This window comes from Thunnus thynnus, chromosome 11, assembly GCF_963924715.1.
Source record: "Thunnus thynnus chromosome 11, fThuThy2.1, whole genome shotgun sequence".
NCBI classification, from domain to species: Eukaryota; Metazoa; Chordata; class Actinopteri; order Scombriformes; family Scombridae; genus Thunnus; species Thunnus thynnus.
In genome coordinates, this window is record NC_089527.1 from 63,605 (window position 1) to 89,110 (window position 25,506).

General features: G+C 51.6%; 2 protein-coding genes across 3 annotated transcripts in view; both read left to right on the forward strand.

The window, feature by feature from the left end:
- LOC137192184 (collagen alpha-1(XII) chain-like) overlaps positions 1-6,007 on the forward strand; it is a 35,920-nt gene extending 29,913 nt beyond the window's left edge. Inside the window, exons 7-8 of one of the 2 annotated variants that reach the window (XM_067602695.1) lie at positions 4,884-5,189; positions 5,284-6,007. In XM_067602695.1, coding sequence (XP_067458796.1) covers positions 4,884-5,189; positions 5,284-5,624 — 647 coding nt within the window. In that variant the 3' untranslated portion in view covers positions 5,625-6,007. The remainder of the gene's footprint in view (positions 1-4,883; positions 5,190-5,283) is intronic. The other variant, XM_067602696.1, reaches the window with a different exon arrangement.
- A 4,942-nt stretch (positions 6,008-10,949) lies between these two features.
- LOC137192180 (scavenger receptor cysteine-rich type 1 protein M130-like) lies at positions 10,950-19,555 on the forward strand. Its single transcript, XM_067602690.1, has 4 exons — positions 10,950-10,989; positions 12,146-12,433; positions 18,342-18,647; positions 18,742-19,555. The coding sequence occupies exons 1-4, from the start codon at positions 10,950-10,952 to the stop codon at positions 19,080-19,082; spliced, it is 975 nt and encodes a 324-aa protein (XP_067458791.1). The 3' UTR covers positions 19,083-19,555.
- The last annotated feature ends 5,951 nt before the right edge of the window (positions 19,556-25,506 follow it).

Here is a 25,506-nt window from a genome sequence, read left to right on the forward strand (position 1 = left end):
CACAGAAGGGCAGAGATCCGTTCATTCATCTTTTGACCATCCAAAAGAAATCCGACTGAGCTTCTCTCAAATGGAGAACTTGGTAATATCCAACCTGTTGTTCTGTTACATTAACACAGTTCATACGTTTACACGGTCAAAAACCTGATTAGTTCAACTCTTAACTTTCTTCTGACTTTCTTCTAACGTAAGTGTCGTTTCTTAAAGCAAGCGTGAACTTTGTAACCTTCTGCCCATGTGCAGTAACCACGTCTCAATATGAGCTCACTATTCAAACAAATTACTCATTTCAATAAACAAACATAATTCATGTGGTAATAAATATATTCTCTTCCTTGCAATAACATGAAATATAACAAAACTCAGTTCTACTTACAGTCAATTATGGCTCTTACAAACATCTGAGTCTGTTTTGCAAGAGAGACCTGAGAACAGGTTACATATACACAGGATCACAATACGACAGTTCATTCACATCACAGTCACAAAATAATCATCATACATACTGACAGACACACGACTTAAAACAGTCACAAATATGATGAAGAACAGCAGCTAGTAAAACTAAAAGTTTCTCTAACTTTAACTGGGCGCTCACACCAAGAGATTGATGAGCAGCAGCAGGGGGCGCTCTGGTCGCCGACTGCTCACTGCAGCCCTCTAGCGGTCATCAGCAGGGGGCGCTCTGGTCGCTGGCTGTTCACTGCAGCCCTCTAGTGGTCATCACCAGGGGACGCTCTGGTCGCCGACTGCTCACTGCAGCCCTCTAGTGGTCATCACCAGGGGGCGCTCTGGTCGCCGACTGCTCACTGCAGCCCTCTAGTGGTCATCGGCATCGGCAGGGAGCGCTCTGGTCGCTGACTGCTCACTGCAGCCCTCTAGCGGTCATCGGCATCGGCAGGGAGCGCTCTGGTCGCCGACTGCTCACTGCAGCCCTCTAGCGGTCATCGGCAGGGGGCGCTCTGGTCGCTGGCTGTTCACTGCAGCCCTCTAGCGGTCATCGGCATCGGCAGGGAGCGCTCTGGTCGCCGACTGCTCACTGCAGCCCTCTAGCGGTCATCGGCAGGGGGCGCTCTGGTCGCTGGCTGTTCACTGCAGCCCTCTAGCGGTCATCGGCAGGGGGGCGCTCTGGTCGCTGGCTGCTCACTGCAGCCCTCTAGCGGTCATCGGCAGGGAGCGCTCTGGTCGCCGACTGCTCACTGCAGCCCTCTAGTGGTCATCGGCATTGGCAGGGGGCGCTCTGGTCGCTGACTGCTCACTGCAGCCCTCTAGCGGTCATCGGCAGGGGGCGCTCTGGTCACTGGCTGCTCACTGCAGCCCTCTAGCGGTCATCGGCAGGGGGCGCTCTGGTCACTGGCTGCTCACTGCAGCCCTCTAGCGGTCATCGGCAGGGGGCGCTCTGGTCGCCGACTGCTCACTGCAGCCCTCTAGCGGTCATCGGCAGGGGGCGCTCTGGTCGCTGGCTGTTCACTGCAGCCCTCTAGCGGTCATCGGCAGGGGGCGCTCTGGTCACTGGCTGCTCACTGCAGCCCTCTAGCGGTCATCGGCATCGGCAGGGAGCGCTCTGGTCACCGACTGCTCACTGCAGCCCTCTAGCGGTCATCGGCAGGGGGCGCTCTGGTCGCCGACTGCTCACTGCAGCCCTCTAGTGGTCATCGGCATCGGCAGGGAGCGCTCTGGTCGCTGACTGCTCACTGCAGCCCTCTAGCGGTCATCGGCATCGGCAGGGAGCGCTCTGGTCGCTGACTGCTCACTGCAGCCCTCTAGCGGTCATCGGCAGGGGGCGCTCTGGTCACTGGCTGCTCACTGCAGCCCTCTAGCGGTCATCGGCAGGGAGCGCTCTGGTCGCCGACTGCTCACTGCAGCCCTCTAGCGGTCATCGGCATCGGCAGGGAGCGCTCTGGTCGCCGACTGCTCACTGCAGCCCTCTAGTGGTCATCTGCAGGGGGCGCTCTGGTCGCTGGCTGTTCACTGCAGCCCTCTAGCGGTCATCAGCAGGGGGCGCTCTGGTCACTGGCTGCTCACTGCAGCCCTCTAGCGGTCATCAGCAGGGGGCACTCTGGTCGCTGGCTGTTCACTGCAGCCCTCTTGCGGTCATCAGCAGGGGGCACTCTGGTCACTGGCTGTTCACTGCAGCCCTCTAGCGGTCATCAGCAGGGGGCACTCTGGTCACTGGCTGCTCACTGCAGCCCTCTAGCGGTCATCAGCAGGGGGCGCTCTGGTCACTGGCTGCTCACTGCAGCCCTCTAGCGGTCATCAGCAGGGGGCGCTCTGGTCACTGGCTGTTCACTGCAGCCCTCTTGCGGTCATCAGCAGGGGGCACTCTGGTCACTGGCTGCTCACTGCAGCCCTCTAGCGGTCATCAGCAGGGGGCGCTCTGGTCACTGGCTGTTCACTGCAGCCCTCTAGCGGTCATCAGCAGGGGGCGCTCTGGTCACTGGCTGTTCACTGCAGCCCTCTAGCGGTCATCAGCAGGGGGCAGGTTGTTCAAGCAGTGCTGCAGACATCACGTTCAGTTGTGGCACATATCATGTTTGTAGTAGAGCTATAGGATGATCATGTTTTCATGTTTCCACTTTGTATCATTTAGGAAGAAAAATGTGTTCAGTATATTTCTGTCATTTAAAAAATAAAAATGCTGTTTTACTTTCAAAACCACATTGTTGGCTGAGTATCCTGTGGAATAAAGCATTATAGGCTCGTTATAGAATACATCTAGAACAATAATTGTAGAAATAGCCTAATATTAATACCATAGTAAAAAATGTTTGCTAGAAACTTTAGTACAGCGGTTGCTGTGAGTAGAAAATCAAATCCTGATCTGAGTTGGTTGCTGCTTATTTGCATAAAGTTAAACTCTGCTGAACTTCAGCTTGTAGCTCTTGGTGCTGACATCGTGCTGCTCGCTGCTGCCAAGGCGTCTGAAGCCCTTCGTCTCCAGCTTTCATTGGAAATGAACCACTGCCAGCTGCTTTTGTTACTTATGAATCTTTGGATGTGAGTGCACAGTAAACTGTGTTGAAGTTCATTCCAGTAGTAAGGAAACTGGAAACCAGTCTTCCCCAGTTCAGAGCTTGTATTAGGAACTTTTAAAGCTAAACTTCTCTCTGATCTGGTGTCATGGTTTTCAGCTCTGAGCTCAACTAAAGATGTTAAATAACTTGACAAAGAAAGCAAGGCCTTATAAATGAAGACACAGTCTGCTGCTGCCTTCTAGATGCCAGTGACGACCATCCAACCTGTTCATATAACTCCATCATTTTTTATTACTAGTGGAGGCTAGCTGGCTGTGCTTCCCTCCAATCATGCTGCAGCTAACACGCTAGCCTCCCAGCTAGCCCCGACTCTCCGTTTGGATCCAACCTTAGTTATTCAGGTTAAAGTGGGAAGAAGCAGCAGGTCTGTCAGGCAGCTGAGTGAAGTGCAGCCTGCAGAGGAAACACCGGGACCGTCAGGGTGAAGCAGTCCAGGAGGAGCTGCTGTGTTCAGCTGCACAGATAGGAAACACCTCGGCTGACAGGATGTACCACTCTGTTGGAAAACATTTTTTCTTCTACTTCTTTTTGGTTTATAACAGCAGGTGGCAACCAGCGTATCAGATGCATTACTGCCACCCTCTGCTTCAGACTGTGGACCAAAGATTAAATCCAACACATTAATCCTGTCCGTCTAATAAACTCTAAGAACACTACTGCTGCTCCCACTTGGCAGGATCATTAATGCTTTAATTTTTTAAATGCTGAGCTCCTGAACTCCAGTCTTCCGAGGTTCTTCCTTCATATATCGTCTTTCTTAATCATACTTAGTAGAATCTATGATTGCATGTGTAATAGTCTCCTCAGCCAGCTGGAAAAACATTTGTACAGTTAATATCAGATATTGGCAAAACATCCAATATCGTACATCCCTAAAACACATATACAGCAGGATGTTTACAGCCGTCTGTGCAGATTACGCTTCACTAAATGCAACAGAAATAGACTTGAAGTGTAAAAAAACACAGGGGGTCTACATGTCACACTACAAGAGAAAGCAGGAGTAGTAGTAGTTTTGAGTTACAATATACTGTATGTATATGATATTTAATCATTCACATTAACAGTGTAAACAGACCAGTTTGCTGCTCTCTGTCAGCTCAGTGTCAACATGATGATCAGATGTACTGACTTCAGACTAGTGATCAGTTTCTTTAGGATTTTATTAATACTACTACTCTCATCAATACTCCTTATCAGTCCAGTTCTTTATTGATACTGCTTGAAACGAGCAGAACCAGAACCAGATTTTACCATCCAATAATCTCACTCCTTGTTTTCTTCAAGTACCGATAAAAGAACTGACCTTAAAAATATCTCAGATTTTTAACTGTTTAATACTGGATCCAATTCAGAACCAGGTTTCAGGGGGCATCCCTACCTCAGACCAGCATTAACAATTACAGTTCACTGTAGTCTGAGCTGAGGTCTGATAGCATGAGCTGCTACTGCTGAAAGCAATAATCTGACAGAGGAAAACAGGAGGAGTCTAATTCAGATTAGCTGTAGCTTCATCCATTATTCTCCTGTGAACAGAGTTATGAGGGGGCGTGACTACCTTATAACAGAGAGACGCCTCCTTTTAAAGTTGTACATATTTATTTCTGGTATCATGCATTGCTGTCCACCACAGTGTCGTTCTTCATGCTCCCACAAGATGGAGCCTGAACAAGACATTTTCAAATCCTACAAATAGCTTGAAATATTTTCTATAAATAAAGACTTGAGTCAGGTATGAATGTGCTCTCTCTCTTTATCAGTTCTTACTTTCAAATTCAGAAAAAGCTTTATTGGTATGAATGTTGCAGGTAAATATTCCCCAAACTAATGATGGTTCTCTCTCTCCAGACTCTGTCAGGCTGGTGAATGGGACTAGTCTGTGTTCAGGCAGACTGGAGGTGAAGTCTGAGCAGTCGTGGTCCTCAGTGTGTGAAGCTGACTTTGACCAGCAGGGTGCAGAGGTGGTCTGTAGGGAGCTCGGCTGTGGGGCTCCTTCAGTCCTCCAGGGGGCGCTCTATGGAGAAGTGGAGGCTCCGATGTGGACCAAAGAGTTCCAGTGTGGAGGCCATGAGTCTGCTCTCCTGGACTGTGGAAGATCAGACTCAGCTAGAAGCACCTGCTCACCTGGCAAAGCTGTTGGACTCACCTGCTCAGGTAGAAGAGGAGCTGCAGCTTTGATTTGGCTTCATTTCTGTTCTAATGAAACTCACTTTATTCTTTTACTGATGACTCTCTTGTTTCTGTTCAGAGCCTGTCAGGTTGGTGGGAGGAGCCAGTCGCTGTGCAGGTACACTGGAGGTGAAACGATCAGAGTGGAGACCAGTGGAGGACTCTGACTGGACCCTGAAGGAAGCAGCTGCAGCCTGCAGAGATCTTGACTGTGGCTCTGCTGTTTCAACAGGAAGCAGAAATGAAGCCTCAGACAGATCTGTATGGAGGATCAGATCTGACTGTGTTCAGTCTGGATCTAGACTGATGGACTGTGCATCATCATATTCCTCTTCCTCCATCGTGGGGCTCACCTGCTCAGGTAAGTCCATCAGTGACATCATCTATGACAGTAATATTTTCCTTCCTCTGTCACAGTGATAGTCAGTGGCAGTAGCGGACTGTGGGGTCTTGCACACACACACACACACACACACACACACACACACACACACACACCTCTTTTATACAGAGAAATGCATTCTAGCCATAAAGACGCCTTTGCCTTTACTTTTTTACAGTGAGCCGGCATAAAGCCGCCTCCGTGTGAGCTTTTCATAGCGTAGCGGCGTTCTGGATTCAGAGGCGTGACGGAGATCAGACTGATCAAAGCTGTAAACCCTGCCATAAGCAAGTAAAGAGACGTTACTAGGACGAGGGGAGGACATTTCTCTTTGTTTGACAACGTTAAAGTTAAGTTAGACTTTTCTGTCGGCTTCCTGACTCATTTTAAAACTCCTACGTGAGACCTGCGTGAGTCCTACGTGAGACCTGCGCGAGTCCCGCGTGAGTCCTACGCGAGTCCTGCGTGAGTCCCGCGCGAGTCCTGCGTGACACCTGCGTGAGTCCCGCGTGAGTCCCACTTGAGACCTGCGTGAGTCCTACGTGAGACCTGCGCGAGTCCCGCCGCGTGAGTCCTGCGTGACTCCCGCGTGAGTCCTGCGTGAGTCCCGCGTGAGTCCTACGTGAGTCCCGCGTAAGTCCCGCTTGAGTCCTGCGTGAGTCCTGCGTGAGTCCCGCGAGTCCTACGTGAGACCTGCGTGAGTCCCGCGTGAGACCTGCGCGTGTCCCGCATGAGTCCTGCGTGAGTCCCACGTGAGACCTGCGCGTGTCCCGCATGAGTCCTGCGTGAGTCCCGCGTGAGTCCTACGTGAGACCTGCGCGAGTCCCGCGTGAGTCCTACGTGAGACCTGCGCGAGTCCCGCGTGAGTCCTGTTCGAGTCCCGCGTGAGTCCTACGTGAGACCTGCGCCAGTCCCGCGTGAGTCCTACGTGAGACCTGCGTGAGTCCTACGTGAGACCTGCGCGTGTCCCGCATGAGTCCTGCGTGAGTCCCACGTGAGACCTGCGCGTGTCCCGCATGAGTCCTGCGTGAGTCCCGCGTGAGTCCTACGTGAGACCTGCGCGAGTCCCGCGTGAGTCCTACGTGAGTCCTGTGCGAGTCCTGCACGAGTCCTACGTGAGTCCTGTGCGAGTCCTGCGCGAGTCCTACGTGAGTCCTGTGCGAGTCCTGCACGAGTCCTGCGTGAGTCCTGCGCGAGTCCCGCGTAAGTCCTACGTGAGACCTGCGTGAGTCCTACGTGAGACCTGCGCGAGTCCCGCCGCGTGAGTCCTGCGTGAGTCCCGCGTGAGTCCCACTTGAGACCTGCGTGAGTCCTACGTGAGACCTGCGCGAGTCCCGCCGCGTGAGTCCTGCGTGAGTCCCGCGTGAGTCCTACGTGAGACCTGCGCGTGTCCCGCATGAGTCCTGCGTGAGTCCCGCGTGAGTCCCGCGTGAGTCCTACGTGAGACCTGCGCGAGTCCTGCACGAGTCCTGCGCGAGTCCTACGTGAGTCCTGCGTGAGTCCCGCATGAGTCCTACGTGAGACCTACGCGAGTCCTGCGTGAGTCCTGCGAGAGTCCTGCGTGAGTCCTGCGCGAGTCCCGCGTAAGTCCTACGTGAGACCTGCGTGAGTCCTACGTGAGACCTGCGCGAGTCCCGCCGCGTGAGTCCTGCGTGAGTCCCGCGTGAGTCCCACTTGAGACCTGCGTGAGTCCTACGTGAGACCTGCGCGAGTCCCGCCGCGTGAGTCCTGCGTGAGTCCCGCGTGAGTCCTACGTGAGACCTGCGCGTGTCCCGCATGAGTCCTGCGTGAGTCCCGCGTGAGTCCTACGTGAGACCTGCGCGAGTCCTGCACGAGTCCTGCGCGAGTCCTACGTGAGTCCTGCGTGAGTCCCGCATGAGTCCTACGTGAGACCTACGCGAGTCCTGCGTGAGTCCTGCGAGAGTCCTGCGTGAGTCCTGCGTGAGTACTACGTGAGACCTGCGTGAGTCCCACGTGAGTCCTGCGTGAGTCCCGCGTGAGTCCTGCGTGAATCCCACTTGAGTCCTGCGTGAGTACTACGTGAGACCTGCGTGAGTCCCACTTGAGTCCTGCGTGAGTCCCGCGTGAGACCTGCGTGAGTCCCGCGTGAGTCCCACTTGAGACCTGCGTGAGTCCTGCGTGAGTCCTGCGCGAGTTCTGCGTGAGTCCTACGTGAGTCCCATGTGAGACCTGCGTGAGTCCCGCGTGAGTCCCACTTGAGACCTGCGTGAGTCCTACGTGAGACCTGCGCGAGTCCCGCGTGAGTCCTGCGTGAGTCCCGCATGAGACCTGCGCGTGTCCCGCGTGAGTCCCGCGTGAGTCCCGCGTGAGTCCTGCGCGTGTCCCGCGTGAGTCCTGCGTGAGTCCCGCGTGAGTCCTACGTGAGTCCTGCATGAGTCCCGCGTGAGTCCTGCGCGATTCCTGCGTGAGTCCCGCGTGAGACCTGCGCGTGTCCCGCGTGAGTCCTGCGGGAGTCCCGCGTGAGTCCTACCTGAGACCTGCACGAGTCCCGCGAGTCCTACGTGAGACCTGCGCGAGTCCCGCGAGTCCTACATGAGACCTGCGTGAGTCCCGCGTGAGTCCTGCGTGAGTCCCGCGTGAGTCCTACGTGAGACCTGCGCGAGTCCCGCGTGAGTCCTACGTGAGTCCTGTGCGAGTCCTGCACGAGTCCTGCGTGAGTCCTGCGCGAGTCCCGCGTAAGTCCTACGTGAGACCTGCGTGAGTCCTACGTGAGACCTGCGCGAGTCCCGCCGCGTGAGTCCTGCGTGAGTCCCGCGTGAGTCCCACTTGAGACCTGCGTGAGTCCTACGTGAGACCTGCGCGAGTCCCGCCGCGTGAGTCCTGCGTGAGTCCCGCGTGAGTCCTACGTGAGACCTGCGCGTGTCCCGCATGAGTCCTGCGTGAGTCCCGCGTGAGTCCCGCGTGAGTCCTACGTGAGACCTGCGCGAGTCCTGCACGAGTCCTGCGCGAGTCCTACGTGAGTCCTGCGTGAGTCCCGCATGAGTCCTACGTGAGACCTACGCGAGTCCTGCGTGAGTCCTGCGAGAGTCCTGCGTGAGTCCTGCGTGAGTACTACGTGAGACCTGCGTGAGTCCCACGTGAGTCCTGCGTGAGTCCCGCGTGAGTCCTGCGTGAGTCCCGCGTGAGTCCCACTTGAGTCCTGCGTGAGTCCCGCGTGAGACCTGCGTGAGTCCCGCGTGAGTCCCACTTGAGACCTGCGTGAGTCCTGCGTGAGTCCTGCGCGAGTTCTGCGTGAGTCCTACGTGAGTCCCATGTGAGACCTGCGTGAGTCCCGCGTGAGTCCCACTTGAGACCTGCGTGAGTCCTACGTGAGACCTGCGCGAGTCCCGCGTGAGTCCTGCGTGAGTCCCGCATGAGACCTGCGCGTGTCCCGCGTGAGTCCTGCGTGAGTCCCGCGTGAGTCCTGCGCGTGTCCCGCGTGAGTCCTGCGTGAGTCCTACGTGAGTCCTGCATGAGTCCCGCGTGAGTCCTGCGCGATTCCTGCGTGAGTCCCGCGTGAGACCTGCGCGTGTCCCGCGTGAGTCCTGCGGGAGTCCCGCGTGAGTCCTACCTGAGACCTGCACGAGTCCCGCGAGTCCTACGTGAGACCTGCGCGAGTCCCGCGAGTCCTACATGAGACCTGCGTGAGTCCCGCGTGAGTCCCACTTGAGACCTGCGTGAGTCCTACGTGAGTCCTACGTGAGTCCCACGTGAGTCCTGCGTGAGTCCCGCGAGTCCTGCGTGAGTCCTGCGTGAGTCCTGCGTGAGTCCTGCGTGAGACCTGCGTGAGTCCAGCGTAAGTCCTACGTGAGTCCTACGTGAGTCCAGCATGAGTCCTGCGTGAGTCCTGCGTGAGTCCTGCGTGAGTCCTGCGCGAGTCCTACGTGAGACTTGCGTGAGTCTTACGTGAGTCCTGCGTGAGACCTGCGTGAGTCCTATGTGAGTCCTACCTGAGTCCTGCGTGAGTCCTGCATGAGTCCTGCGTGAGTCCTGCGTGAGACCTGCGTGAGTCCTACGTGAGTCCTACCTGAGTCCTACGTGAGTCCTGCGTGAGTCCTGCGTGAGGCAGACACATCCAGTTCTAGCTCCAGATACTGGGTTTATGGTTATGATAGTAACTGAAATCAAACAAAATATTTTTTAAAAATCACATAAATTATTTTAATAACTCATTAAATAAAATTGTTTTAATAACCTTATAATTACTGATGTGTAATATTTTATGAACTAATAATGACACCTCTCATAAATGGTCGGGCCTGCAGAGAAGGTCCTGAAGGTCCTGACGGACCTCCTCTGGTCGCTGGTTTCCATTGGACTGAACTGTAAACTTATCCAGGACGACGGCATCCTAAAGGGTAGAGAAGTTAGCTTGTTCCTGGAGGCTCATTGCTTCAAACTGAGACAATCTGCAGCTTTAAGCAACCTGCTGTGGTTCACTCACACACCCTGCAGTTCTCCTGAGCAGCTCAGTCACATCCACCTTACAAGCAACAACTACATTACTAATTAATATACTTGTTGCTTGCTGCCTAAACAAATAAGCAACTGTTTGCTAACAAGTTCAATATATCAAGTTAAAAGCTGATGATATGTCAGTGTTGTGTTCACTACTTGTTTCTGATGGAAACTATTGTGCGTGCAGTGTTGTATGAATGTCTTATTAACATGTTGATCAGCTGTTTTCTGTCTGATCTGAAGGCAGCTGAGGATGTTAATCTGTTTCCTCCTCTGCTCTCTGACTCCTCTGTATTACACATGAATGTAGGAGTTCTCTGTGTTGTGTGATCACCTCTCACTGATCAATGTTCATTTATTTCAACCAAAGCCGTTTCTACTCAAACCAAATCTGCATCATATTCCATCTGCATATATATGACAACAAATTCTACTTTTTACTCATAAAAAACTTCATTTAAGGAATTTAGCTGCATTAACATCAAGATCAAAACAAACTATAAACAAAATGAAATATTTTGATCAAAATGTTTTGAATAAACTATAAATTGATGAACAAGAATAAACATAAAATTGAGTGTAATAAAGTGACACCAGCAAGATCAAGTCTGATCCCAAATCAGACAACTACAGTATTATTTTTAGGGCCTAATGAAACTAAAGGTGCAAATGAACTACAAAGAAATAACAAATTACACACAATTATCACTATGAAGATTAAAACAGAAGACTTTCAGTTATCATCATCATCATCACTGAAGGATAAGTCCTTTTGCAAACCATAGTGACAGTGCATCAAATATGTGTGTAAACGTTGTCCTTGATCTAGTGATGTCACTGTCAGACTGTCAGACTTGACCGACTCAGCCATCAACGTCAGTACGTCAACATGTGAGAATCTGATGATGACTGTGAAACTGGTTTGTTGTGAGCAGGGCTGTAGTGGTAAAAAAAGCTTGAGTAAACCCTACCTTACCTCAGCCACACCGTCTATATGCTCCTTAATATAGATCCATGTTTGTAATATAACTAAACAACTCAACTGACTTAAGAGGAACTCATTTCCTCAAACTTAAAGCCAAATCAAGACAACAGTTTGACTTCTAGATGAATCAGCATTTAGTGTTTATAACAGAAACTATCTGTCAGTTTTAGTGCTGTGTTTCCAACAGTTACTGAGGTCACTGACCTTTTAACAGCTGTAGAAATCATCATGTTAATAGAGTTGTTGTGTAGTGTTAGTGCCTGTATTCAAAGATCTGTTAGTCCTTTTATAGCAGGTTTTAATCTTGTGCTTTGACTTTTGTTTGTTAGGATGTCCTTTAGTTTACATTTGGATAACAGTTTGTGCTTTTAAAGATATTTTCAGAACAGTAATTCATCTACATACAGGTGGAAGTCAGACTTTACCAGTTTGTTCTGCCTCCTGCTTTAATGTGTTCATGTGTCTCCATCACCTGACGTCTGGGCTGCTTCTATGTGTTTCTCTTTCCCACAATGCTCCCACAAGATGGAGCCTGAGTAAGACAAGTTCAAATCCTACAACTAGCTTGAAATATTTTCTATAAATAAAGACTTGAGTCAGGTATGAATGTGCTCTCTCTCTTTATCAGTTCTTACTTTCAAATTCAGAAAAAGCTTTATTGGTTTGAATGTTGCAGGTAAATATTCCCCAAACTAATGATGGTTCTCTCTCTCCAGACTCTGTCAGGCTGGTGAATGGGACTAGTCTGTGTTCAGGCAGACTGGAGGTGAAGTCTGAGCAGTCGTGGTCCTCAGTGTGTGAAGCTGACTTTGACCAGCAGGGTGCAGAGGTGGTCTGTAGGGAGCTCGGCTGTGGGGCTCCTTCAGTCCTCCAGGGGGCGCTCTATGGAGAAGTGGAGGCTCCGATGTGGACCAAAGAGTTCCAGTGTGGAGGCCATGAGTCTGCTCTCCTGGACTGTGGAAGATCAGACTCAGCTAGAAGCACCTGCTCACCTGGCAAAGCTGTTGGACTCACCTGCTCAGGTAGAAGAGGAGCTGCAGCTTTGATTTGGCTTCATTTCTGTTCTAATGAAACTCACTTTATTCTTTTACTGATGACTCTCTTGTTTCTGTTCAGAGCCTCAGACCATCAGGTTGGTGGGAGGAGCCGGTCGCTGTGCAGGTACACTGGAGGTGAAACGACCAGAGTGGAGACCAGTGAGTGACTTTTACTGGACCCTGAAGGCAGCAGCAGCAGCCTGCAGAGATCTGGACTGTGGCTCTGCTGTTTCAACAGGAAGCAGATATGAAGCCTCACGCAGATCTGTATGGTGGATCAGATCTGACTGTGTTCAGTCTGGATCTAGACTGAGGGACTGTGCATCATCATCTTCCTCTTCCTCCATTGTGGAGCTCACCTGCTCAGGTAAGTCCATCAGTGACATCATCTATGACAGTAATATTTTCCTTCCTCTGTCACAGTGATAGTCAGTGGCAGTAGCGGACTGTGGGGTCTTGCACACACACACACACACACACACACACACACACACACACACACACACCTCTTCTATACAGAGAAATGCATTATAGCCATAAAGACGCCTTTGCCTTTACTTTTTTACAGTGAGTCGGCATAAAGCCGCCTCCGTGTGAGCTTTTCATAGCGTAGCGGCGTTCTGGATTTAGAGGCGTGACGGAGATCAGACTGATCAGAGCTGTAAACTCTGCCATAAGCAAGTAAAGAGACGTTACTAGGACGAGGGGAGGACATTTCTCTTTGTTTGACAACGTTAAAGTTAAGATAGACTTTTCTGTCGGCTTCCTGACTCATTTTAAAACAGACGAGAGAGAGAGAGAGAGAGCAGCTGTGGTCGAGTGAGCTAGAGAGTGAATGGAGAGAGGGAGCGCTAGTAACGTTAGTGAGGAAGCTGATGAATCAGATCATTAAAACGTTATTTTCTGATTGTTTCACAACGGGTACTTTCCAAATCATAAACACACCTGCATCCCCGCACACCTCCTCAACCCTGCAGCTGTATGCCGCACCGCCTGATGTGGTCTGAATACGGGCTAAACAACAGCGTCAGCTCCCGGTCCTGCCGTGCCGGCTGTCACACAGAACAGCGAGGCGGATTACAGGTGCAGTATTCCCGCTTTGAACGGGCTGTGTAAAAGAGGCTGAAGTGCACTCATCACTAACAACTATCATCTAAACAATATAAAACTACGTCATTAAGAATAAGTCCATTACAAAATCACCTTCTGACACCTGTTAACAAATGTACTCGAAGCACCGGCTCAACAAGCTGAAACTATGCTAACCTGGTTATTTCTCCCACACATGCATTAGCTAAACTGCCAACCCGGTCTTCCGATGGTAAACGTTCACTCATGTTGCTCAACAAACAGACAATAAAGGAAAGATTTTCTGAAAGATAGAAATTAGGCCATATTTCTCACAGCAGCAAAGTTGAGCATTACCAACAACAATCTTAATCACCTCTATAGATAATTAATACAGCAGGACTCACCAGTCACTGGAAAACAAAATCCATCCTCCGTTCCTTTCTGCAATGCCTGCCTGCGTGAGTCCTGCGTGAGTCCTACATGAGTCCTGCGTGAGTCCTGCGTGAGTCCTGTGCGAGTCCTACATGAGTCCTATGTGAGTCCTGCGTGAGTCCTATGTGAGTCCTACCTGAGTCCTGCGTGAGTCCTGCGTGAGTCCTGCGTGAGTCCTATGTGAGTCCTATGTGAGTCCTATGTGAGTCCTACCTGAGTCCTGCATGAGTCCTGCGTGAGTCCTGCGTGAGTCCAACGTGAGACCTGCGTGAGACCTGCGAGTCCCGCGTGAGTCCCACTTGAGACCTGCGTGAGTCCTGCGTGAGTCCTGCGTGAGTCCTACATGAGACCTGCGCGAGTCCCGCATGAGTCCTGCGCGAGTCCTGCGTGAGTCCTACGTGAGACCTGCGCGAGTCCCGCATGAGTCCCACTTGAGACCTGCGTGAGTCCTATGTGAGACCTGCGCGAGTCCCGCATGAGTCCCACTTGAGACCTGCGTGAGTCCTATGTGAGTCCTGCATGAGTCCTGCATGAGTCCTATGTAAGTCCTGCATGAGTCCTATGTGAGTCCTACCTGAGTCCTGAGTGAGTCCTGCGTGAGTCCTGCGTAAGTCCTGCATGAGTCCTATGTGAGTCCTGCGTGAGTCCTATGTGAGTCCTACCTGAGTCCTGCGTGAGTCCTGCGTGAGTCCTGCGTGAGTCCTATGTGAGTCCTATGTGAGTCCTATGTGAGTCCTACCTGAGTCCTGCATGAGTCCTGCGTGAGTCCTGCGTGAGTCCAACGTGAGACCTGCGTGAGACCTGCGAGTCCCGCGTGAGTCCCACTTGAGACCTGCGTGAGTCCTGCGTGAGTCCTGCGTGAGTCCTACATGAGACCTGCGCGAGTCCCGCATGAGTCCTGCGCGAGTCCTGCGTGAGTCCTACGTGAGACCTGCGCGAGTCCCGCATGAGTCCCACTTGAGACCTGCGTGAGTCCTATGTGAGACCTGCGCGAGTCCCGCATGAGTCCCACTTGAGACCTGCGTGAGTCCTATGTGAGTCCTGCGTGAGTCCCGCATGAGTCCCACTTGAGACCTGCGTGAGTCCTATGTGAGTCCTGCGTGAGTCCCACGTGAGTCCTACGTGAGACCTGCGCGAGTCCCGCGAGTCCTACATGAGACCTGCGCGAGTCCCGCGAGACCCACTTGAGACCTGCGTGAGTCCTACGTGAGTCCCGCGTGAGTCCTACGTGAGTCCCGCGTGAGTCCTGCGTGAGTCCTACGTGAGACCTGCGTGAGTCCCGCGTGAGACCTGCGCGTGTCCCGCGTGAGTCCTGCGTGAGTCCTGCGTGAGTCCTACGTGAGACCTGCGTGAGTCCCGCGTGAGACCTGCGCGTGTCCCGCATGAGTCCTGCGCGTGTCCCGCGTGAGTCCTGCGTGAGTCCTGCGTGAGTCCTACGTGAGACCTGCGCGTGTCCCGCGTGAGACCTGCGTGAGTCCCGCGTGAGACCTGCGCGTGTCCCGTGTGAGTCCTGCGTGAGTCCTGCGTCAGTCCTACGTGAGACCTGCGTGAGTCCCGCGTGAGACCTGCGCGTGTCCTGCATGAGTCCCACTTGAGACCTGCGTGAGTCCTATGTGAGTCCTGCGTGAGTCCCGCGTGAGTCCTACGTGAGACCTGCGTGAGTCCTATGTGAGTCCCGTGTGAGTCCCACGTGAGTCCTACGTGAGACCTGCGCGAGTCCCGCGAGTCCTACATGAGACCTGCGCGAGTCCCGCGAGTCCCACTTGAGACCTGCGTGAGTCCTACGTGAGTCCCGCGTGAGTCCTACGTGAGTCCCGCGTGAGTCCTGCGTGAGTCCTACGTGAGTCCTACGTGAGTCCCGCGTGAGTCCTACGTGAGTCCCGTGTGAGTCCCACGTGAGTCCTACGTGAGACCTGCGCGAGTCCCGCGAGTCCTACATGAGACCTGCGCGAGTCCTACGTGAGTCCCGCGTGAGACCTGCGCGAGTCCCGCGAGTCCCACTTGAGACCTGCGTGAGTCCTACGTGAGTCCCGCGTGAGACCTGCGTGAGTCCCGCGTGAGACCTGCGCGTGTCCCGCGTGAGTCCTGCGTGAGTCCCCCGTGAGTCCTATGTGAGTCCTGCGTGAGTCCTACGTGAGTCCTGCGTGAGACCTGCGCGTGTCCCGCGTGAGTCCTACGTGAGTCCTATGTGAGTCCTACCTGAGTCCTGCGTGAGTCCTGCGTGAGTCCTGCGTGAGACCTGCGTGAGTCCTACGTGAGTCCTACCTGAGTCCTACGTGAGTCCTGCGTGAGTCCTGCGTGAGTCCTGCGTGAGTCCTGCGTGAGTCCCGCGAGTCCTGCGTGAGTCCTGCGTGAGTCCTGCGTGAGTCCTGCGTGAGACCTGCGTGAGTCCAGCGTAAGTCCTACGTGAGTCCTACGTGAGTCCAGCATGAGTCCTGCGTGAGTCCTGCGTGAGTCCTGCGTGAGTCCTGCGCGAGTCCTACGTGAGACTTGCGTGAGTCTTACGTGAGTCCTGCGTGAGACCTGCGTGAGTCCTATGTGAGTCCTACCTGAGTCCTGCGTGAGTCCTGCATGAGTCCTGCGTGAGTCCTGCGTGAGACCTGCGTGAGTCCTACGTGAGTCCTACCTGAGTCCTACGTGAGTCCTGCGTGAGTCCTGCGTGAGTCCTGCGTGAGGCAGACACATCCAGTTCTAGCTCCAGATACTGGGTTTATGGTTATGATAGTAACTGAAATCAAACAAAATATTTTTTAAAAATCACATAAATTATTTTAATAACTCATTAAATAAAATTGTTTTAATAACCTTATAATTACTGATGTGTAATATTTTATGAACTAATAATGACACCTCTCATAAATGGTCGGGCCTGCAGAGAAGGTCCTGAAGGTCCTGACGGACCTCCTCTGGTCGCTGGTTTCCATTGGACTGAACTGTAAACTTATCCAGGACGACGGCATCCTAAAGGGTAGAGAAGTTAGCTTGTTCCTGGAGGCTCATTGCTTCAAACTGAGACAATCTGCAGCTTTAAGCAACCTGCTGTGGTTCACTCACACACCCTGCAGTTCTCCTGAGCAGCTCAGTCACATCCACCTTACAAGCAACAACTACATTACTAATTAATATACTTGTTGCTTGCTGCCTAAACAAATAAGCAACTGTTTGCTAACAAGTTCAATATATCAAGTTAAAAGCTGATGATATGTCAGTGTTGTGTTCACTACTTGTTTCTGATGGAAACTATTGTGCGTGCAGTGTTGTATGAATGTCTTATTAACATGTTGATCAGCTGTTTTCTGTCTGATCTGAAGGCAGCTGAGGATGTTAATCTGTTTCCTCCTCTGCTCTCTGACTCCTCTGTATTACACATGAATGTAGGAGTTCTCTGTGTTGTGTGATCACCTCTCACTGATCAACGTTCATTTATTTCAACCAAAGCCGTTTCTACTCAAACCAAATCTGCATCATATTCCATCTGCATATATATGACAACAAATTCTACTTTTTACTCATAAAAAACTTCATTTAAGGAATTTAGCTGCATTAACATCAAGATCAAAACAAACTATAAACAAAATGAAATATTTTGATCAAAATGTTTTGAATAAACTATAAATTGATGAACAAGAATAAACATAAAATTGAGTGTAATAAAGTGACACCAGCAAGATCAAGTCTGATCCCAAATCAGACAACTACAGTATTATTTTTAGGGCCTAATGAAACTAAAGGTGCAAATGAACTACAAAGAAATAACAAATTACACACAATTATCACTATGAAGATTAAAACAGAAGACTTTCAGTTATCATCATCATCATCATCACTGAAGGATAAGTCCTTTTGCAAACCATAGTGACAGTGCATAAAATATGTGTGTAAACGTTGTCCTTGATCTAGTGATGTCACTGTCAGACTGTCAGACTTGACCGACTCAGCCATCAACGTCAGTACGTCAACATGTGAGAATCTGATGATAACTGTGAAACTGGTTTGTTGTGAGCAGGGCTGTAGTGGTAAAAAAAGCTCGAGTAAACCCTACCTTACCTCAGCCACACCGTCTATATGCTCCTTAATATAGATCCATGTTTGTAATATAACTAAACAACTCAACTGACTTAAGAGGAACTCATTTCCTCAAACTTAAAGCCAAATCAAGACAACAGTTTGACTTCTAGATGAATCAGCATTTAGTGTTTATAACAGAAACTATCTGTCAGTTTTAGTGCTGTGTTTCCAACAGTTACTGAGGTCACCGACCTTTTAACAGCTGTAGAAATCATCATGTTAATAGAGTTGTTGTGTAGTGTTAGTGCCTGTATTCAAAGATCTGTTAGTCCTTTTATAGCAGGTTTTAATCTTGTGCTTTGACTTTTGTTTGTTAGGATGTCCTTTAGTTTACATTTGGATAACAGTTTGTGCTTTTAAAGATATTTTCAGAACAGTAATTCATCTACATACAGGTGGAAGTCAGACTTTACCAGTTTGTTCTGCCTCCTGCTTTAATGTGTTCATGTGTCTCCATCACCTGACGTCTGGGCTGCTTCTATGTGTTTCTCTTTCCCACAATGCTCCCACAAGATGGAGCCTGAGTAAGACAAGTTCAAATCCTACAAATAGCTTGAAATATTTTCTATAAATAAAGACTTGAGTCAGGTATGAATGTGCTCTCTCTCTTTATCAGTTCTTACTTTCAAATTCAGAAAAAGCTTTATTGGTATGAATGTTGCAGGTAAATATTCCCCAAACTAATGATGGTTCTCTCTCTCCAGACTCTGTCAGGCTGGTGAATGGGACTAGTCTGTGTTCAGGCAGACTGGAGGTGAAGTCTGAGCAGTCGTGGTCCTCAGTGTGTGAAGCTGACTTTGACCAGCAGGATGCAGAGGTGGTCTGTAGGGAGCTCGGCTGTGGGGCTCCTTCAGTCCTCCAGGGGGCGCTCTATGGAGAAGTGGAAGCTCCGATGTGGACCAAAGAGTTCCAGTGTGGAGGCCATGAGTCTGCTCTCCTGGACTGTGGAAGATCAGACTCAGCTAGAAGCACCTGCTCACCTGGCAAAGCTGTTGGACTCACCTGCTCAGGTAGAAGAGGAGCTGCAGCTTTGATTTGGCTTCATTTCTGTTCTAATGAAACTCACTTTATTCTTTTACTGATGACTCTCTTGTTTCTGTTCAGAGCCTGTCAGGTTGGTGGGAGGAGCCGGTCGCTGTGCAGGTACACTGGAGGTGAAACGATCCGAGTGGAGACCAGTGGAGGACTCTTACTGGACCCTGAAGGCAGCAGCAGCAGCCTGCAGAGATCTGGACTGTGGCTCTGCTGTTTCAACAGGAAGCAGATATGAAGCCTCACGCAGATCTGTATGGAGGATCAGATCTGACTGTGTTCAGTCTGGATCTAGACTGAGGGAATGTGCATTATCATATTCCTCTTCCTCCATCGTGAAGCTCACCTGCTCAGGTAAGTCCATCAATGACATCATCTATGACAGTAATATTTTCCTTCCTCTGTCACAGTGATAGTCAGTGGCAGTAGCGGACTGTGGGGTCTTGCACACACACACACACACACACACACACACACACACACACCTCTTCTATACAGAGAAACGCATTCTAGCCATAAAGACGCCTTTGCCTTTACTTTTTTACAGTGAGTCGGCATAAAGCCGCCTCCGTGTGAGCTTTTCATAGCGTAGCGGCGTTCTGGATTCAGAGGCATGACGGAGATCAGACTGATCAGAGCTGTAAACTCTGCCATAAGCAAGTAAAGAGACGTTACTAGGACGAGGGGAGGACATTTCTCTTTGTTTGACAACGTTAAAGTTAAGATAGACTTTTCTGTCGGCTTCCTGACTCATTTTAAAACAGACGAGAGAGAGAGAGAGAGAGCAGCTGTGGTCGAGTGAGCTAGAGAGTGAATGGAGAGAGGGAGCGCTAGTAACGTTAGTGAGGAAGCTGATGAATCAGATCATTAAAACGTTATTTTCTGATTGTTTCACAACGGTTACTTTCCAAATCATAAACACACCTGCATCCCCGCACACCTCCTCAACCCTGCAGCTGTACGCCGCACCGCCTGATATGGTCTGAATACGGGCTAAACAACAGCGTCAGCTCCCGGTCCTGCCGTGCCGGCTGTCACACAGAACAGCGAGGCGGATTACAGGCGCAGTATTCCCGCTTTGAACGGGCTGTGTAAAAGAGGCTGAAGTGCTCTCATCACCAACAACTATCATCTAAACAATATAAAACTACGTCATTAAGAATAAGTCCATTACAAAATCACCTTCTGACACCTGTTAACAAATGTACTCGAAGCACCGGCTCAACAAGCTGAAACTATGCTAACCTGGTTATTTCTCCCACACATGCATTAGCTAAACTGCCAACCCGGTCTTCCGATGGTAAACGTTCACTCATGTTGCTCAACAAAAAGACAATAAAGGAAAGATTTTCTGAAAGATAGAAATTAGGCCATATTTCTCACAGCAGCAAAGTCGAGCATTACCAACAACAATCTTAATCACCTCTATAGATAATTAATACAGCAGGACTCACCAGTCACTGGAAAACAAAATCCATCCTCCGTTCCTTTCTGCAATGCCTGCCTGCGTGAGTCCTGCGTGAGACCTGCATGAGTCCTGCGTGAGACCTGCATGAGTCCTGCGTGAGTCCTGCGTGAGTCCTGCGCGAGTCCTACGTGAGACTTGCGTGAGTCTTACGTGAGTCCTGCGTGAGACCTGCGTGAGTCCAGCGTGAGTACTACGTGAGTCCTGCGTGAGTCCAGCGTGAGTCCTGCGTGAGTCCTGCGTGAGTACTACATGAGTCCTGCGTGAGTCCTACGTGAGACCTGCGTGTGTCCTGCGCGAGTCCTGCGTGAGACCTGCGTGTGTCCTGCGCGAGTCCTGCGCGAGACCTGCGTGAGACCTGCGTGAGTCCAGCGTGAGTCCTGCGTGAGTCCTGCGTGAGTCCTGCGTGAGTCCTGCGCGAGACCTGCGCGAGACCTGCGTGAGTCCTGCGCGAGACCTGCGCGAGACCTGCGCGAGTCCAGCGTGAGACCTGCGTGAGTCCTGCGTGTGTCCAGCGTGAGTCCTGCGTGAGTCCTGCGCGAGACCTGCGTGAGTCCAGCGTGAGTACTACGTGAGTCCTGCGTGAGTACTATGTGAGTCCTGCGTGAGTCCTGCGTGAGTCCAGCGTGAGTCCTGCGTGAGTCCTGCGTGAGTCTAGCGTGAGTCCTGCGTGAGTCCTGCGTGAGTCCAGCGTGAGTAGTACGTGAGACCTGCGTGAGTCCTGCGTGAGACCTGCGTGAGTCCAGCATGAGTCCTGCGTGAGTCCTGCGTGAGTCCTGCGCGAGACCTGCGTGAGACCTGCGTGAGTCCAGCGTGAGTCCTGCGCGAGTCCTACGTGAGACTTGCGTGAGTCTTACGTGAGTCCTGCGTGAGACCTGCGTGAGTCCAGCGTGAGTACTACGTGAGTCCTGCGTGAGTCCAGCGTGAGTCCTGCGTGAGTCCTGCGTGAGTCCTGCGTGAGTACTACATGAGTCCTGCGTGAGTCCTACGTGAGTCCTGCGTGAGACCTGCGTGTGTCCTGCGCGAGTCCTGCGCGAGACCTGCGTGTGTCCTGCGCGAGTCCTGCGCGAGACCTGCGTGAGACCTGCGTGAGTCCAGCGTGAGTCCTGCGTGAGTCCTGCGTGAGTCCTGCGCGAGACCTGCGCGAGACCTGCGTGAGTCCTGCGCGAGACCTGCGCGAGACCTGCGCGAGTCCAGCGTGAGACCTGCGTGAGTCCTGCGTGTGTCCAGCGTGAGTCCTGCGTGAGTCCTGCGCGAGACCTGCGTGAGTCCAGCGTGAGTACTACGTGAGTCCTGCGTGAGTACTATGTGAGTCCTGCGTGAGTCCTGCGTGAGTCCAGCGTGAGTCCTGCGTGAGTCCTGCGTGAGTCCTGCGTGAGTCCAGCGTGAGTAGTACGTGAGACCTGCGTGAGTCCTGCGTGAGACCTGCGTGAGTCCAGCGTGAGTCCTGCGTGAGTCCTGCGTGAGTCCTGCGCGAGACCTGCGCGAGACCTGCGCGAGTCCAGCGTGAGTCCTGCGTGAGTCCTGCGTGAGTCCTGCGTGAGTCCTGCGCGAGACCTGCGCGAGACCTGCGTGAGTCCTGCGCGAGACCTGCGCGAGACCTGCGCGAGTCCAGCGTGAGACCTGCGTGAGTCCTGCGTGTGTCCAGCGTGAGTCCTGCGTGAGTCCTGCGCGAGACCTGCGTGAGTCCAGCGTGAGTACTACGTGAGTCCTGCGTGAGTACTATGTGAGTCCTGCGTGAGTCCTGCGTGAGTCCAGCGTGAGTCCTGCGTGAGTCCTGCGTGAGTCTAGCGTGAGTCCTGCGTGAGTCCTGCGTGAGTCCAGCGTGAGTAGTACGTGAGACCTGCGTGAGTCCAGCGTGAGTCCTGCGTGAGTCCCACTTGAGACCTGCGTGAGTCCTGCGTGAGTCCTGCGTGAGTCCTACATGAGACCTGCGCGAGTCCCGCATGAGTCCTGCGCGAGTCCTGCGTGAGTCCTACGTGAGACCTGCGCGAGTCCCGCATGAGTCCCACTTGAGACCTGCGTGAGTCCTATGTGAGACCTGCGCGAGTCCCGCATGAGTCCCACTTGAGACCTGCGTGAGTCCTATGTGAGTCCTGCGTGAGTCCCGCATGAGTCCCACTTGAGACCTGCGTGAGTCCTATGTGAGTCCTGCGTGAGTCCCACGTGAGTCCTACGTGAGACCTGCGCGAGTCCCGCGAGTCCTACATGAGACCTGCGCGAGTCCCGCGAGACCCACTTGAGACCTGCGTGAGTCCTACGTGAGTCCCGCGTGAGTCCTACGTGAGTCCCGCGTGAGTCCTGCGTGAGTCCTACGTGAGACCTGCGTGAGTCCCGCGTGAGACCTGCGCGTGTCCCGCGTGAGTCCTGCGTGAGTCCTGCGTGAGTCCTACGTGAGACCTGCGTGAGTCCCGCGTGAGACCTGCGCGTGTCCCGCATGAGTCCTGCGCGTGTCCCGCGTGAGTCCTGCGTGAGTCCTGCGTGAGTCCTACGTGAGACCTGCGCGTGTCCCGCGTGAGACCTGCGTGAGTCCCGCGTGAGACCTGCGCGTGTCCCGTGTGAGTCCTGCGTGAGTCCTGCGTCAGTCCTACGTGAGACCTGCGTGAGTCCCGCGTGAGACCTGCGCGTGTCCTGCATGAGTCCCACTTGAGACCTGCGTGAGTCCTATGTGAGTCCTGCGTGAGTCCCGCGTGAGTCCTACGTGAGACCTGCGTGAGTCCTATGTGAGTCCCGTGTGAGTCCCACGTGAGTCCTACGTGAGACCTGCGCGAGTCCCGCGAGTCCTACATGAGACCTGCGCGAGTCCCGCGAGTCCCACTTGAGACCTGCGTGAGTCCTACGTGAGTCCCGCGTGAGTCCTACGTGAGTCCCGCGTGAGTCCTGCGTGAGTCCTACGTGAGTCCTACGTGAGTCCCGCGTGAGTCCTACGTGAGTCCCGTGTGAGTCCCACGTGAGTCCTACGTGAGACCTGCGCGAGTCCCGCGAGTCCTACATGAGACCTGCGCGAGTCCTACGTGAGTCCCGCGTGAGACCTGCGCGAGTCCCGCGAGTCCCACTTGAGACCTGCGTGAGTCCTACGTGAGTCCCGCGTGAGACCTGCGTGAGTCCCGCGTGAGACCTGCGCGTGTCCCGCGTGAGTCCTGCGTGAGTCCCCCGTGAGTCCTATGTGAGTCCTGCGTGAGTCCTACGTGAGTCCTGCGTGAGACCTGCGCGTGTCCCGCGTGAGTCCTACGTGAGTCCTATGTGAGTCCTACCTGAGTCCTGCGTGAGTCCTGCGTGAGTCCTGCGTGAGACCTGCGTGAGTCCTACGTGAGTCCTACCTGAGTCCTACGTGAGTCCTGCGTGAGTCCTGCGTGAGTCCTGCGTGAGTCCTGCGTGAGTCCCGCGAGTCCTGCGTGAGTCCTGCGTGAGTCCTGCGTGAGTCCTGCGTGAGACCTGCGTGAGTCCAGCGTAAGTCCTACGTGAGTCCTACGTGAGTCCAGCATGAGTCCTGCGTGAGTCCTGCGTGAGTCCTGCGTGAGTCCTGCGCGAGTCCTACGTGAGACTTGCGTGAGTCTTACGTGAGTCCTGCGTGAGACCTGCGTGAGTCCTATGTGAGTCCTACCTGAGTCCTGCGTGAGTCCTGCGTGAGTCCTGCGTGAGTCCTGCGTGAGACCTGCGTGAGTCCTACGTGAGTCCTACCTGAGTCCTACGTGAGTCCTGCGTGAGTCCTGCGTGAGTCCTGCGTGAGGCAGACACATCCAGTTCTAGCTCCAGATACTGGGTTTATGGTTATGATAGTAACTGAAATCAAACAAAATATTTTTTAAAAATCACATAAATTATTTTAATAACTCATTAAATAAAATTGTTTTAATAACCTTATAATTACTGATGTGTAATATTTTATGAACTAATAATGACACCTCTCATAAATGGTCGGGCCTGCAGAGAAGGTCCTGAAGGTCCTGACGGACCTCCTCTGGTCGCTGGTTTCCATTGGACTGAACTGTAAACTTATCCAGGACGACGGCATCCTAAAGGGTAGAGAAGTTAGCTTGTTCCTGGAGGCTCATTGCTTCAAACTGAGACAATCTGCAGCTTTAAGCAACCTGCTGTGGTTCACTCACACACCCTGCAGTTCTCCTGAGCAGCTCAGTCACATCCACCTTACAAGCAACAACTACATTACTAATTAATATACTTGTTGCTTGCTGCCTAAACAAATAAGCAACTGTTTGCTAACAAGTTCAATATATCAAGTTAAAAGCTGATGATATGTCAGTGTTGTGTTCACTACTTGTTTCTGATGGAAACTATTGTGCGTGCAGTGTTGTATGAATGTCTTATTAACATGTTGATCAGCTGTTTTCTGTCTGATCTGAAGGCAGCTGAGGATGTTAATCTGTTTCCTCCTCTGCTCTCTGACTCCTCTGTATTACACATGAATGTAGGAGTTCTCTGTGTTGTGTGATCACCTCTCACTGATCAATGTTCATTTATTTCAACCAAAGCCGTTTCTACTCAAACCAAATCTGCATCATATTCCATCTGCATATATATGACAACAAATTCTACTTTTTACTCATAAAAAACTTCATTTAAGGAATTTAGCTGCATTAACATCAAGATCAAAACAAACTATAAACAAAATGAAATATTTTGATCAAAATGTTTTGAATAAACTATAAATTGATGAACAAGAATAAACTATAAATTGAGTGTAATAAAGTGACACCAGCAAGATCAAGTCTGATCCCAAATCAGACAACTACAGTATTATTTTTAGGGCCTAATGAAACTAAAGGTGCAAATGAACTACAAAGAAATAACAAATTACACACAATTATCACTATGAAGATTAAAACAGAAGACTTTCAGTTATCATCATCATCATCACTGAAGGATAAGTCCTTTTGCAAACCATAGTGACAGTGCATCAAATATGTGTGTAAACGTTGTCCTTGATCTAGTGATGTCACTGTCAGACTGTCAGACTTGACCGACTCAGCCATCAACGTCAGTACGTCAACATGTGAGAATCTGATGATGACTGTGAAACTGGTTTGTTGTGAGCAGGGCTGTAGTGGTAAAAAAAGCTTGAGTAAACCCTACCTTACCTCAGCCACACCGTCTATATGCTCCTTAATATAGATCCATGTTTGTAATATAACTAAACAACTCAACTGACTTAAGAGGAACTCATTTCCTCAAACTTAAAGCCAAATCAAGACAACAGTTTGACTTCTAGATGAATCAGCATTTAGTGTTTATAACAGAAACTATCTGTCAGTTTTAGTGCTGTGTTTCCAACAGTTACTGAGGTCACCCACCTTTTAACAGCTGTAGAAATCATCATGTTAATAGAGTTGTTGTGTAGTTTTAGTGCCTGT

Bases quoted from the DNA above. Each gene is read 5' to 3' on its own strand.
- LOC137192180 (XM_067602690.1), top strand. From the start codon at position 10,950: ATGACTGTGAAACTGGTTTGTTGTGAGCAGGGCTGTAGTG. The intron at 10,990-12,145 runs GTAAAAAAAGCT...GTTTCTGTTCAG, and splicing joins TTGTGAGCAGGGCTGTAGTG to AGCCTCAGACCATCAGGTTG. The intron at 12,434-18,341 runs GTAAGTCCATCA...CTCTCTCTCCAG, and splicing joins TGTGGAGCTCACCTGCTCAG to ACTCTGTCAGGCTGGTGAAT.